The 15,051-nt window shown below is 47.6% G+C and overlaps 1 protein-coding gene across 2 annotated transcripts in view; it reads right to left on the reverse strand.

Moving 5' to 3' along the window:
- The window catches only part of AGPAT2 (1-acylglycerol-3-phosphate O-acyltransferase 2), an 818,715-nt gene that overhangs the window by 471,514 nt on the left and 332,150 nt on the right, over positions 1–15,051 (reverse strand). For both annotated transcript variants that reach the window (XM_069609592.1, XM_069609591.1), the window contains exon 2: positions 11,642–11,775. In XM_069609592.1, the coding sequence (XP_069465693.1) occupies positions 11,642–11,775 (134 nt within the window). The remainder of the gene's footprint in view (positions 1–11,641; positions 11,776–15,051) is intronic.

The raw sequence follows: 15,051 nt of genomic DNA on the forward strand, positions 1-15,051 counted from the left end.
ACACAGGTAGCATTGGGTTTGCTAGGCTTGGCAGGCGTCTTTGTGACAGTATCATGTGGGACTTCTTGAAGTTGAGGGAGAAGCCCAGTCTGTGAAGGGAGTGACAGGTATAGCTGAGATGTTCCAGGGCCTGCTCTGGGGAACTGGCCCTGATCAACCAATTGTCTAGGTAGGGGTAAACGGGAATTCCTCCTCTTCTTAGACTCGCTGCCACAACCGCCATCAATTTGGTGAAAACCCTCGGACGGAGGTCAGTCCAAATGGCAGAACCCGAAAGTGATCATGAGAATCGCCAACGGCGAACCTTAGGTACTGTCTGTGCTTGTGATGGATCGGCACATGAAAGTAAGCATCCTGAAGGTCCAATGATACCATCCAATCCGGAAGCTGGAGGGCCTGAAGGATCTGAGAAAGGGTAAACATCTTGAACTTGTCCTTCCTGAGGAACTTATTCAAGTCTCTTAAGTCCAAGATGGGTCTCAATCCTCCGTCCTTCTTGGGGATTAGAAAGTAAGGGGAGTACCAAACCTTGTTCCTCTCCGCTACAGGTACAGTAACACCTTTCTCTAGCAGGGTTAGTATCTCCTGCATAAGGAGCGGATCCGGAACTTTGTAAGAGTTGTTCCCGGTGGATGACTCTGAGGCTTTTTTAGAAAGGGAAGACAGTCACCTTGGGGGTAACGGTTTCCAATGCCCATGCATCTGAAGTAATAGCCTGCCATTCTGTCAGATGCTGTGACAGTCTGCCTCCCACTGCAGTCTTGCGAACCAAGTCCTCAGACAGGTTTTGGGGCAGCTGACGCAGTGGCTGATGGCAAGGTAGCCACTGCTGCTGCGGTCTTAGTACTTCTTCCCCGTCCACCACAGGGGAATCTTCTTTGGCCTCTTTGAGCTAGCTGTCCTCTGCCTCTTCCAAATGTGGAGTAGTGAAGAAAGGACCTACCCTTCCAGGGTATACCCGTGGGGTGGTTTGGAGGTTGTCTGATTGCAGCACCAAGTGATTAGCCTTTCTTCTGAATAAATGAGTGCCGTCAAAGGGCATGTTGAGAAGTCTGGACTGTACGTCTAGAGAAAATCCTGACTTTATCAACCAGGCAAACCTGTGCATAACTGTACTTGCCACCATAGCTCTGCTGATACTGTCAGCAGAGTCTAGACCAGTCTGGAGGGATTCCCACATTGCATCTTTCCCATCCTTGACTATGTTTAAAAACCTGTCTCGCTCTTCCCCTTCGGGGATATGGTCAGCCAACATGGATATGCGCTCCCAAAGAGTGTGAGTAAACCTTGCCAGCGTACACGTGGCATTAGCCGATTTCAGGGCCATACTTCCAGCTGAAAAAACGTTTTGTGCTAGGGTGTCCTAACGCTTATCATCCCTATCTGGAGGGATTGAAGGGTAGGAATTTTGTCTACTGGTTGAGGTGGCAGCTTGAACCACCAGGCTCCCTGGTGTTGGGTGTTTTGATAAGTAAAATGGATCAGAACTTGAAACCGTGTATTTCAAAATCATCTTCTTGGTAACAGCCCGAATAATTTCAGGTGACTCCCAGTTGGTAGCCACGCGCCTTTGCAAGGCTGCAATGGAATGGCACAATTGGGTCTTCTTGGGGTGCCCTATCCAAAATGTCGGTTAAGTCATCCTGCTCAAAGACTGGAGTCGGTCTAGACCAACCCATATATCCCATTACTCTTGACATAAATTGTCTGTAAGTAACCTATTCATGATCACCGGGGTCTTCCCTGCAGAACTCTACCACTGGAGAGGTTTCTAAACCACTGGCATCATTTAGGCATTCTTGTAAATTCTTTATTCTGGTATCCTCTGAAAGTAATGCTTCAGGGACTGATGGTGCACCATACTGGAGACCAATAGGCCTAGATTCATCTGAAGAGTCCTCTGCATCCTCATAAATACAGGAGAGTGACTTGAAATAGTCAGCCCTAGGCAGAGGGGTATATGTTTTCTCCATTGTAGTCGATGGAGTCATAATATTTGTGGTCAAAGGAGCCGAAATCATCGAGAATGTCGACGTCAACAGCTTGGATGGCTGCGTTGATGGCTTCGACAACTGTGGCGTCCAGGAGCTCGAAGCTCGAAGCGCAGATGGTTTTTCATCATTTTTCAGCGTTGGTGACGCATCTTCCGACCCCATTGGTGTCGTTGTTGAGTCTTTCAGCGTTGATGACGTTGACGACTCAGTCCTCGAAGGGACTTTTCGTCGACTCGATGGATCCTTCAATTGCTCACAAGGAGTTTTGCCCGCCGGGTCCGAAGATGCACGGCTTTTATGCTTATGAGGTCTTTCGACCAGAGCATGGCTTTTGGGTGTAGTCAAGATGTCAAGGCTGCATTCTCGAACACCTTCAACATCTTAAGTCTAAACTCTTCAGACTGGGCTGGTGAGGCAAATTTTGTAGGGCATACGACTCGTTCCGGAGAGGAACTGGAAGACGAGGGAGATGGTGATCTATGGTGCCATTTCCTTCGATGTCTAGACGATGACGAGTGGCGGGAACCGCTAGGCGATCAGGATTGTTAATTCTTCTTACGGCGAGGAGAAACAGTGCTCGATTCGTCTGAAGTTTGTTTCTCAAAGTTTGTTTTTTCAAAAGAGTCTAAGGGGATTTATGGATCCTACCTGCTGCAAGCTTCCCCTGCAGGCACAGCATTTCTTGAAACCCGACTTGGGAATGGAAGACGCCGATGATGAAGCCATTTTCTCGAATTTTAGTCAAAGGTTTTCAAACGATTTTTTTCACAAGGAACAAAGCGTACCGTATCCAAAGCGTTAGCGTGGAAAAACGGAACTGAAGCCAACGGGCTCTGCGCGTGCTACATATATCCTTTGGTGACGTCTACAGAGAGACAAAGGCCTCCGAGAGACATTGAGTCGACAGGCATCAATGCACAGCGCCCCTGCTGAATTTCTTTTTTCTGAAGCAGCAAAGCTGGATATACGTAGGAGGACACAATCCATTCAATGTAACACTTCTGACCACTTTTCTCATCTACGGGTGGGCAACATTTTCATTGGTGCGATGAAACTGGCAGATTCTACCCAGAATTACTCTCTGCCTACAGAACAGAACTGCCATCAATTCCGCATTTTTGGGCAGTAGACGTTTTTTGGAAGCTTTTTTGATGTTTTTGCAATGATGCAGAAACATTTCAGGCTCGAAATGTTGAATGCCTCTGAATTCAGAGCCTCTCAAATGGCTAAAATGTTCATGCACAACTCAAAGAAATAAACAAATTTGCAGGCCAACTGACTATTTTCGTACTGTAGGAAGAATCACAGGATGGGGAGCAGATTTTTTTATCCGAATCCAACATTCAGTCCATGTTAAAAAAAGTTGTCCAACCCTAGTCCCAGCACACAAAGTGTATTGGGCAGAGTGACGGAGGAAGTACAAAAAGAACTCTATTTCGATGGTTCCAAACACAAAGCAGGAACATGGAAACCAGGGACAGTCTCATGACTTTAGAATAGCCAGAACCAGACGAATGGCACAAGCTGGACTACCTACTTGACTCTAGAGTATGGAAGTGCTTCAGGCACAGAGAAGCGAGAAGCACACAAAGGAAGGCACCTCCTCAGAAATGCTTCAGCAGTAAGTACTTGCAAATGGCGGGATGAAAAAGGACAAATATCGTTGTGAACCAAAGATGCATAAGCAATGACCTTTGTTCACCCACTGTGTGTTGAGCCCCTCAGTACTGTAAATCTTTCGCTCCAGCATGAATAGAGTCGCAGCATTTGACATATGAAACAACTATACCATTCCTCTTCAGTTATAAAAATTAACTTCTACAGAAAAGAATACATGCATCAGTTGTGTCAATAATCACAGCTAGAAAGCAAACTCTGACATCTTTCATTTGTGAGGTGAATAATGTTAGGTAATTCGTTACATAACCATTTTAAGAAATCTGACTTATTAAAGGTAACAGATGATTACATGTATGATGGTGATGTACTCGTTCACATAAGGACAGACACCGGTAGCTTGGACAGACCTTCCCTTCATTACCTCCTTCTCTCACCATGTACCAACAGGAACTGCCCTCTTACGGAAACCCCAACTCCTCCCTTTCTTCCCGCTTCCTCGGGTGTGCCTTAAAGGCACAGAGGCTTCTAACAGATGGGGAAGAGCATACACTGGTAGATACTCTTTCAAAAGGAAGCACACGCTAGTGTAGAAAGAGCAATGGTGTTTAGGGTGAGAAAATTGTAACACTCAATGTAAATATTAACAACTCAGGCCTCACATGCTTCAGGTATGCAGACCCCACCCAAATCATCGACTGGTTTATCGAGAACTCAATATGAAATAAACCTGATGTAAGTAAAATTATGGATAATGACAAACTGGATCAAGCTTAACAAAAACTGCCTCCATGTTGTGGTATAGTTACGCCAGACCCGATCACGTGAGCGAGGGAGAACCGCGCCATGTGACGAGGGCCGTAATAACGTTTTTTGCCCGGAAGTATTCATTCCCGCGCGAGCAAGAAACGGAACGAGACGAGTGCCTTACTTGCTCTGTGTGAGTGAGAGAGAGGGGCGTGCAAACATCACCCAACCTCCTGTAACGTACCGGAGGTCGGGATTCATAATATCACACGTCATTCCCCTAGCCTGGAGAAATGTGATTCTGTCCACACCTGTCTGCAACAATCAAAGACCCTGGTCTCTTCATGGCCAGTGTCCTCACACATAACCCGTTCAACTGTCCATTTTGGACCCATTACATAGCAATAACTCATTCCTCTTTTTCCCCCAGAAAAGTGTCACATGAGTCTTGCTTTGTTGTTTGGCATAAAAAGGCTGCAGATTTATTTTCCACAATATCATAAAACACACTGCAGTGGAAATAATTCAGAAGATGCGGCGACTGCTCCGTGTCCAAAAACCTGCTTCCCCATTTCCTTCCAAAAGTCCATCATAGGCCCAACTCTCCCAACCCTTTGTGCCTGAGCCTCGCCTGCCCATGCAGGTGTTCGTGGGCGGGGAGAGTGCCGTTTCCTTGGGGGAAGCTGAGCCCTTGTTGTTCCCCCAGACGCCCCGGCCATTTAGGCTCCCAAGGGGCGCTGGTCTGGGAAGAGCGAAGACCCTTCCAGCTTTCTCCTGGCTCATCTGTAGTCTGTCTCTTGTGTTTGGTTGCCCAAACACTGCCACGCCACAGGCGGGTTACCGCCCACCGTGGCTCCCCCCTGCTTCCTTCCTTAGATTTCTAGGATTTTTGTGCAAAGGTTCCAGAAGAATAGCTCCAACCCCAGTGGTGACAAATGTACCCCATCTTTCAGAAAACACTCAGGGGAATTTAAATTAATCAAGCTGTGCCTAATCTGGCCAAAACCCCTGCCCCTGCAGAATTTTGCCATTGCCCCATTTAGCTTTCTTCTGGACCTCTCCACAGCTGCGTGATTATCCAAACCCCTCCATTCTGGCCTTGGGATTATCTCTGACCAAATGATTTCAGTTTCCCCCAGTTGGCCTGCCAATTCCTGTAGAGAGCCCATCATTTCCCGCATCAGAGCCCCCCTTCCCAGGCTTGTCAGGTCGGTACCTCCCAGGTGTATGACCCATACGTCCGGCTTTTGCTGTTTCCCTGGCAATCTGCGCACCTGCCCCTGCAGCTGTGTCCATTTCATCCCCGGCACCCCGCCCAGACCGATCTCTTTTTCCTCCAGACTGCTGCTGGTGGGGAGAAAAGGTGGCATGTCAATTATATATTCTTTCCGGCCTGATATACCTCTTAAAGCAACCAGACCTCCTTTCCCATTGCCAACAGATGAACACCATCTTTTATAGAGTATTCAGTGGAATTTAAGATGCTAATGCCATGTCTGATGTACTTCTACCCCTGCCACCTTTCTCTCTTGCTCTGCCTTACCAGGGCGTGCCTGCTCTGGGACACTTTTTCATCTGTCCCCTTTCCATCCTGTTCCGCCTTAACCAGAGCGGGCCTGCTCTGGGACACTTCTGCCTCTGTCCTTTTCCATCCTGTTCCGCCTTAACCAAAGTGGGCCTGCTCCGGGACACTTCTGCCCCTGCCACCTTTCCATCATGCTCTGCCTCAACCACGGCGGCTCTGGGACCCTTCTGCCCCTGCCACCCTTTTATCCTACTCCACCGTAACCCGGGTGTGCCTGCTCTGGGACACTTCTGCCTCTGTCACCTTTCCCTCCTATTCCGCCTTAGCTAGGGCGGGCCTGCTCCGGGACACTTCTGTCCCTGCCACCTTTCCAACTTGTCCCTCATACCGCACCCGCCATAGGTTCCTTACCACTTTTATTCGCCAACCACTCCCCAACCTACTTATCTTTGCTCTGCCTGCCCTTGCAGGAGTTACCATGCTGGGAGAGCGCCGTTCCTGCCGGGTGAGGTTAAGCAGTATTCGTTTTGCTAGATTTTCCAAAACCAACTTTGCCATCATTGCTCCTTCTCTCATGTGGGCCCAGTTCCCCCGACCCCTACTCCTTAGTGGATTGCTTGCCCTTGCAGGAATTCTGGGCTGGGGAGGTGCAGCTCCTGACTTGGGAAGGCTGGGCCCTTCCCTATTTCTGTTTTAGCAGGAGGAACAGCAGCGTTGGACTTGCTGACCTGATAAACCACACTCCAACCCCGCCAACCTACCGTGCCAACACTGTACCCTGCTGCCTTGCTTACCACCTTACGCCTTAACACGTTACTTTTGCAATGAACCCTGCTTACATCACCTTGTAACTTGGAACGCCTGCCACATGTCCCCCAGACTTCTCTCCAGGCACCCCACTACCAGACTTTGTCATGATATGGTACCACCACTGTGTCCCGCGCCAGTCTGCTTTTCCATGCCTGAACATTTAGCCCCCTTGGCAACATTTACTAGCCGTATGCAGCTCGTCCCTGACTGGATAGACCGCAATTAAAGGCTCGATTTCCCTCCCCCCCTCCAATTAAATGAAAAGCATTGAATATCTTCTTTGAATTCATGTATTAAAGCTGACCTTGGGTCTCGAGCCGCAGTTGTTAGGTTTGTCGGCCAGACACTTCACCACCGCACTATATAACATGATGACAAGTACAAATAAGTGAAGATGAAAGTCCCTTTTTGATACTGCGAGGTTCGGGTAAAACATTTGTATTGGTTCTTGGAGGTTAAAATGCACACCTTTAAATGTTTTCCAAACACCGTTAGACCTTGACCTGCTAATTTCTGGCGATGTCACATCCCATTGTAATTGTTTCTGGGTTCCCCCCCTTTAATTATTGGGACTTGACCCTGGCAGCAAATTGAACCGCTGTGTTCCCAACTGGGCACAGCAACAGTCCGGCCCTGGTTTTCCCAAAACGTGTAATATGCAGTAGCCCTGACACCCAGAGTTGTCTTATAGAGTTACCCCCCTACCAAGCGCCTCATCTTGTGTTAAGTGGCTCTGGTCGAGAGAAAAGGAGAAGGAGGGAGGGTCATGCTAGCTCGGCCCACCAGTCTCCATTTGGCATGCCTAGCTTATAAGTGTACTACAGGTATGCTGAATCAGGAGAGTGGATTAGTTTACCGTGTCCCTGACCCGTGGACAGGCAGGTTTATAGTGGCATGAAACGGGGAAAAGAAAGGCGACCTCCTGCCATGGACAGCGTAATGCAATCATACTTATAGCGCCCTTATAAATCCTTGCCTCGTCCTACCCATTCTATACCGTGGCCTCCTTTGGTTGGAGTTGCGTGCCACTGTGCCAGCTAAACCCACTCCCGGCCGGTCATACTTTGCAACACAACTACCACTTCCTGCCCCTATTACAAATACATTACCCATGCCCCCACTGCAAACAATGGAGCAATAAACCGTCCAAATCAACATAGCCTACCCACATTGTTTACCAAAGCCTGCTAACCGCTGCCCAAGGGCGATTATTAATTCCTGATAAGCCCATGGCCCGCTGACTGTAACCAAGACCCGATCAGCATTAAATACACCAATGCAAACCTTCTCCACAACGTTGGTGAACAGAGTTGTCAGAATGCTGCCCTTATTTGTCCCCAACCATCCCTACGAAACGCGCCCCTGCGCCCCTTACCGTCATGTAAGTGTGGTAAGAAAAACCACTTTCGAAAACGGGCCTTGAAGCACTGCGCCCCACACCGCGCACTTTCACAAATAAGAACTCCCTAAACCAAGGCATCCTGCCTGGAGTTTTCCGCCCGCAATCAAATAGCAGTAGAAAACCAAACGCTGAGTTTGCAGCATAGCTCTTAACCTCATGATAGCCGCCGACCAGTGAAACTGCAATAGTCGAACAATAGTTCGGCCCCTACCATCAGTTACGTCAAAACCTGCAAAATCGAGGTGTGAATGCCCTGTGGTCTAAATTATTACAACAGCCACGAAAGGCATGTAAAGTTGAACCCCCAAGCCAGGCGTTATGTTATTTGGCCTTCCATACATTAACAGCGCTCAATCAACCTTTGTATCCACGTAACAGGCTCCCTTGAACCCCAAACCTCAATGTACCTTACATAAAGCACCTCGCCAAGGTGAGAACAAAACCTGTGGGAGGCGGTAGGAGGGTACTGCTCAGTCGCACTCTCCCTGAGCTGAAGAGGCCATGCACCTTCATCACAGCTAGAATCGGGGCCATACTCTACAAATGTGGTACAGAAGATGCATGCAGCAGGTTTAAAGAACACGTGTTATCCATAAGTCTACTCAGGATTTTGCATTTGTATACCATGACATTAAAATTGCCAATGAATACGGCTGCATGTTGACCGCCTTGTGACCACTTGTGCCCCACGCCATACTCGTAAACCGCCCTCCCGGGGATTCAGAACATTGAATTGAAACGCAGTCCCCCGCATACCAGGACTGTGCTCTTATCACCCCCGCCACTGGTGGCTGTACAAAACCGTTTTGCATGTGTCACATAAACTTAACAGGAAAGCATTTAGGGACAGCCTTGCAGTTCTAATTTCCTAATTCCAGAGACGGGTAATGCCATTTTACTACCCCGCTTAATATGCTATACGTGCATGCGGGGGGTGCTTGGCTGTAGTCACAGTATGCCATGGACCAAACGGGTGGCTTTCGAATCTCCCGTTTCTGCCGCTTCATGGCAGATCGAGGGCATAACAAAAAACCGTGTGTGGCCATTCCCGCAATGGACCCTCAACATCCAAACATACCTCTTTCCCCCGATCATTACCTCAGTGGCTAGGAGCGCACACCCAGACAAAGCGGACATCTCTGACTGTACACCTTTCTCGAACCCTTTACAACTTCAAGGCCCTCCAGATAACCCCTCGTCCTAAGCGTTGCTCCTGTATTTCCCAAATCATCATCCTGGTACACACAATAAATACGCTGGTACATTTATGCACTTAGTGCGCCACCCCTAAGTGTGTCTCCGGAACCTCTACCTCGCCTTGACATTCTGGGGCCTTGCGCTAGGCGGACATAACGCGGAAAGGGTGCTGCATCTGCGTTAAACATTCCATAATGGGCCCATCGACGTTGAAACGCCCACTACTTAATCTGTATACTCTGGAAAACGCGCCTGCACCGCAGATCCTCGTTCCTCCTTCCCATGCCGCACGGCTACCGTTCTAACCGATGGATGTCCGGAGCCGATGATATTGACAGTGGAAAACCTGTCCGAGCCTTTGCTAAACCATCACCCGATATACCCCAGGAGACCACCGTATACATCAATATAACCACGCTAATGTCCTTGTTTTACGCATGTCAGCTAGGGCAACGGCAAACCCCTTTGTCCCTTTACCGCCCTTCTCCTATAGAGTCACTGGATTAGAAATTGCGTGCAGCTGATGGAGTGCAACCAATGAGGGAACCGATCGGCATTGACTCACTGTTCATTTAAAAGTGAGACTCCAGGAAATACGTGTCTGCGTACCGACCGAACAAACTACGATGATATGCCCAGGCCCGTACATGGAAACCCCCCAAAACGGGCATGAAAAGACCCGCGGGGATAGGCAACGGCCCCTGGAAGACATGCCTCGCACATTCTGCGCTGACCTTACACCTCTCAAGCAAACATCAATACCCATCTATTATACTACTGCGAAGCACCAGAAAAAACCATTGATGAAATCTGCCAAAAGCACCTTGAAGCAATTACAGCTGCTAACAGTGGAAGTTCAATGCTCTCCATTAACTTGCTGCAACCCCCTGTTCTCAGCACTCGACACCCTGCCGACTATACCACTAACCCTTTATCCAGTACTGGCCCTCGTTAAACTTATTAGCCCGCACCTTACCCGACGCACCTTCCTGCCTGCAACCTTATCGCCGCGCTGCTGGAACCCCGATAAAACGGGAACCCTTCCTCTTTCGGCTGGAACGCTTCCTCCTCTCCGCTTGGGAACTGCAACACGAGCAAACAAAGTCCTCTGTTGGCAGGCGGGCGTCCCACTGCCAAGGCTGGATGCTGCCTGCAGTGGGAACTGGGAAGCCCGCTTGCTTTAAAGGGGGTAGCTCCGCACCTTTCCATTGTAGCCCTTTGCAGGCTTTTTCCCCCTTTTGCCGCGCTGCCTCGTTTTCGTGGGCTTTCCCCTGCTTTTGCCGCGCTTCGGCGGGTACCTCCCCTCCATCCTGAGGAGGGGGAGGGAGATTAGGAGGAGGAGGACACCGCCCGGGTTATCGGGGTGCCTCCTCCATATTCGGAATTTCCGTCGTCACTGTCACAATCCCCAGTTAAAATGAATCAGAGGAAGCATGCATTTTGTAAGCCCTGGAACATACACGTAAACCGTAAAACCGAGCTCTAAGCTGTTTAGGCCTTGTTTTTTTACACTTGGGGGACGAAGTGGGGAAACATAATGGGATATACATTCCCGTTGTTCCTTAAAATAGCCAAGGATTGTCTACTAGCATGTATTTCCAGGCTTTAAAACCAATGGATTGCTGGAGAATTTGCCTGCCTTTGCTAACAGCAGGCACATTCCAAGGGATTCCATTGTAAATGCTGCCTGCAAAGCGTAATTTGCATGCAGCATTTACAGTTTTTTCAAAACAGTTTGGAAAAGGGAACCGTAAAGCCAATTTTGACAGTGTTTACTCTTTGCATTTCCACTGCGTTTAGGAAATGACCAAAATTGTATGGAGGGGTACTTTTGCCCTTTTGCAACAAAGTGCGAACAAACATGATCCTCCCTCCAGTGCACTTAACGATCTGTATGAAATAACCACTGCGAAGTGTCTGGCACCATGTAAACAGTCACGTAGGCTTGATTTTTTGAAAGACATACTTCTGACCTACAAGCCTGCTACATCCCCTTACTGGCAGGACTCTTCCACTAGCGCTGTTGCAGCACTGAAGTGACAGGCGGGAAGAAGTTTGCTCTCCAGCATGATAGATCACAGCACCACCATCATCATGCCACTATGCTAATAAGTGAAATTATGGCTTAAACAGGAAATACATGTTTGTAGTTTAATAGTAAACAATGTACCGCTGTGAAAGTTTCCCAAATGTAGGTGGCACCCTTGTTTGTTAAACTTTCATTGGACCACATAACTTGAAAAAAGACCACATTAACAAAGCGAATCCTTGTGGATGATGTGCAGTTGTTTAAAAGGCAGTTTTAACGGGGTTGGGTTCACATTTTCACCCATCACGTGGGCTCCTTACCCATCATGTCTAGGATGCTCTGGTGGTTGGAGATGATCACACATGGCCCGTCAACCTGTAAATTCTCCAAGCCTTTCACCTCGTACCTCAATCCGTAGGCATACTTCATAGAGCGCACAAAAGCCCGTATTACCCTGCAAAAAGATAGAGCAACATGGTTAGTGATTAGCTGGTCCATAAAGGCAAGCAGATAATGCCATATGCGATTCGCGGCAGAGCTGCTGTTTAATCCAAGTAACAGGTCTAATACCAGGCACCAAAACGTGTAATTTGGTGTATGTTAGTCTTGACTTTCGTGTTTTCTGTAAATAACTTTCGTATCATTCAGTAATATTGGTTTTCTTCATAACATTTTACATCATGAATATTTTTCAACTATAAAGCGATGTACTATTAAGGCTGAGCTCTTCAGCCTATGGAATAGTAACATCCGTTGAGGTTTTGGAAGGAGGCCACAATTCAATTGTCTAACAAAACATCACAAGCAATACATTTAGGTGGAGATAACTTGTTTACTACTTTGGTCAATGGGGCTTGTAAGGAACTCATGGTGGCAACAGTAAAGACAGACAAGTGATCACAGTTCACAGGTGTTTAGTCAACTGTAAATGCAGGGTGGAAAAACACCCAACGTAAATCTAAGATGGGAGCAAGCTTCGACCATCAAATGAAAAAGGAGGCAGTCCTAGTGGCGTCTTGTCAAAGTAAAAAGGCATATAGCAAAAAAAAAAAAAACGATTGCCAAATCCTTACAACTAATTATAGAAATAGTCTAGGATAAGGTTTTCAATAAAGAAAAAGGTGTTCACAAATAATATAGGATGCTACTGCAATGGGCCTCCCTTCCCCATGTTTTGAGCACGGGAGAAGGTGGATCTCCTCAGCACAGCACACACTCGAGCTCTCCCAGCACGAGCCGACGGTTCCGTTCCAGCTATCAGGTTCTTCGATGGTTATGTCTCTTAACAAAAGCCTCTTTCCTTCGAGGGCCTGCAGTTTTCAAAAAACAAAAACAAAATTCGGTCCCAAGTATACTTTTGGTGAAGGTTTCACCTTTGGGTCCCCCTATTCGGGCAGAAACCCCTCACAAGTCGTATTCAACAAAATCAATTAAACAATTCCTTTCTCAATGAACTTTGGGTGATGACATTCCACCCCTGGTGACCCCTAGGCGTCTTGCATTCACAAATCTTAATGTCTATTTAAACGGTTCCGGCTTCACCCCATTTTGTCAGACTCCCTCTGCCGGGTAAACTCTTGCCAACTTTCGCACAAACAGTTCACTGTGAACCTTCTTTGGTCGGTTTAATTTCTGTCCTCACACTTCATAGCGACTTCAGGCATCGCCCCTTTTTGTTAGCATCCATCTGCCAGGTTAACTTCTGCCAACCTTTGCTAAACAGTTCACTGTATTTCGGGACTTTGCCCCTTTTTGCTAGCATCCTTCCGCTGGGTTCACTCTTGCCAACCTTTACAACACACAGGTCATACACAAGTTTTACCAAGCAGGACTCATCTCTCTTTCCTTCACAATCATCTGTCGGTCAAAGACTTTTGAAGGTACAGAGGATTTTACAAAACCCATGAATGACCACTTTGACCTCTCTTCACCTCTTCCTAAGAACGCCTTCTGGTTACATTAGTCTCTACCATTGAGTAATCACCCAGAGTTTCCTGCGTTAGCACACACGAGGTCCCGGATGCCTCTGTTGCTGGTTTTCCCCCTCTATCATCAATAGTGGCTACCTTTTGTTCAACATAGTTCGGTTTCCTATCGACTCTTCCAGCGACTCACCGCCTGGCTTGCCTTCTCTATAGAGTCAAGGTTGGTACCTCAGAGACAAGCGTCTCTTCCCGACTTGGTAATCAGCGGAGGAGGGTCTTGTGTACCTTTGACATCTGCTGCAATACACGCTGGCTGTCCTCAGTCTTATTTTTCCATCTGCTGAGGTTTCACGGGCCTTGATCGGAAAGGGCAAGTTCGCTTCTCTCCTTGTCACACTGGTATGCGCTGTATTTCGTCTCCTCTTCAACTTCTGTACTGAGTTAGCTCTCACGTTGTGCTGTCTGCCTTGCTCGTTCTGTGCTCTCATGCTCCACCTTTTATCCCTGTGGGTAAGGGACAAAGGCTGTTAGGTGTGTGTGATTTTGGTCAATTGACTGACTTTGCCCGACCCTTAGGTTGGGACATGTCAGGTGAACAGCTCTGGAATTAGTCAGTTGTCTTTTGTGTTGTGCGAAAGTGTTCATGTCAGAAAGGGGGGGGGTTAGAGTGGTTGAGTATCCTACAAGGTATAGGGAGGAAGAGGTGTAGTATGGGATTATGTTTCTCGTCCTCGGGGTTTGGGTAAATTCGGAAGAATGAGATTGGTAGGGTTTGTGAAGCAAACAGGGATAGCCGGGAACCGAGGGGATTGCAGGAACGTTAATGGTTTGTCAGGGTAGATTGGGTGTTTGGAAATGAATTATCAGAGGGACGTGGAGAACAATGGTTGGGTTATTCTGGTAGGCAGCATGAAAACAGTGATTCTGAGAGAGGTTGTTTCCTACTGTAACAGTGTTTGGGCTTTTAATTGGTTTACCAGAGTTGTATGGGTGGCAGGATTTTAATAAGGGAGTTTCATTGGGAAGAAGGGAGATGGATGCCGTACAAACTACAAAGGATTTAGGGATCTTATTCTCCTCTCGTTCTTCCTGAGTATAATACTGCGTCTCACCTGGTGCTTTCTCCCCAGCACAACCCCAGGCTCCTCTACCCAGGTCATCCTCCCTAGCTCGTCCACCCCTAGGGTTGGGATCTGAGAGCACCAGCCCTCCCCTGACTACCTGAGTAAGGGATTCCCAAGGTCTACTTGGGAGAAGATCCTCAGGTTTTTCATAAGCTATACCATTATGCCAAACTCTATCAACAAATTACCTGCTATAGTATAGCTTTATAGAAATGCATCATACAAGCTTATCAATGCCACCATTACTAATGTAATTGCAATTTATACTGCACCACTTAACCTAGTGTCATCGCAATGCTTCCTTCCCTGACATTTAATCTGTGATCAATTCATTTGTGAATTATTTTTATATCAACGCAGAATGTCCTGTCCTCCAGCAGAATTGCTACACCCCTGAGCTGGACAGGATGTTCATATGTTCATCACGGATGTGTTTCTGTTGCAAAAGAAACATGTGTATTTCTTAATCTGGAAAATGGCAAGCACAGTGCAAACACCTGTTTTTGTGCAGCTGAAAATGTTTGTTCAACAAGGTAAATAGAGGCCAACAACAGAAGATCGTGCCCATTTGAAATGTTGTTCGAAATGTTACAACACATCTAAACGTGCTCAACACAATTATTGTGTGGGGCAGAAATAATTCCCAGCATGGGAGGTGGGTCAGGGAAAGTTTGAGTCATC

The sequence above is a fragment of the Ambystoma mexicanum genome, chromosome 8 (assembly GCF_040938575.1).
Source record: "Ambystoma mexicanum isolate Mex_15411 chromosome 8, UKY_AmexF1_1, whole genome shotgun sequence".
Taxonomy (NCBI): domain Eukaryota; kingdom Metazoa; phylum Chordata; class Amphibia; order Caudata; family Ambystomatidae; genus Ambystoma; species Ambystoma mexicanum.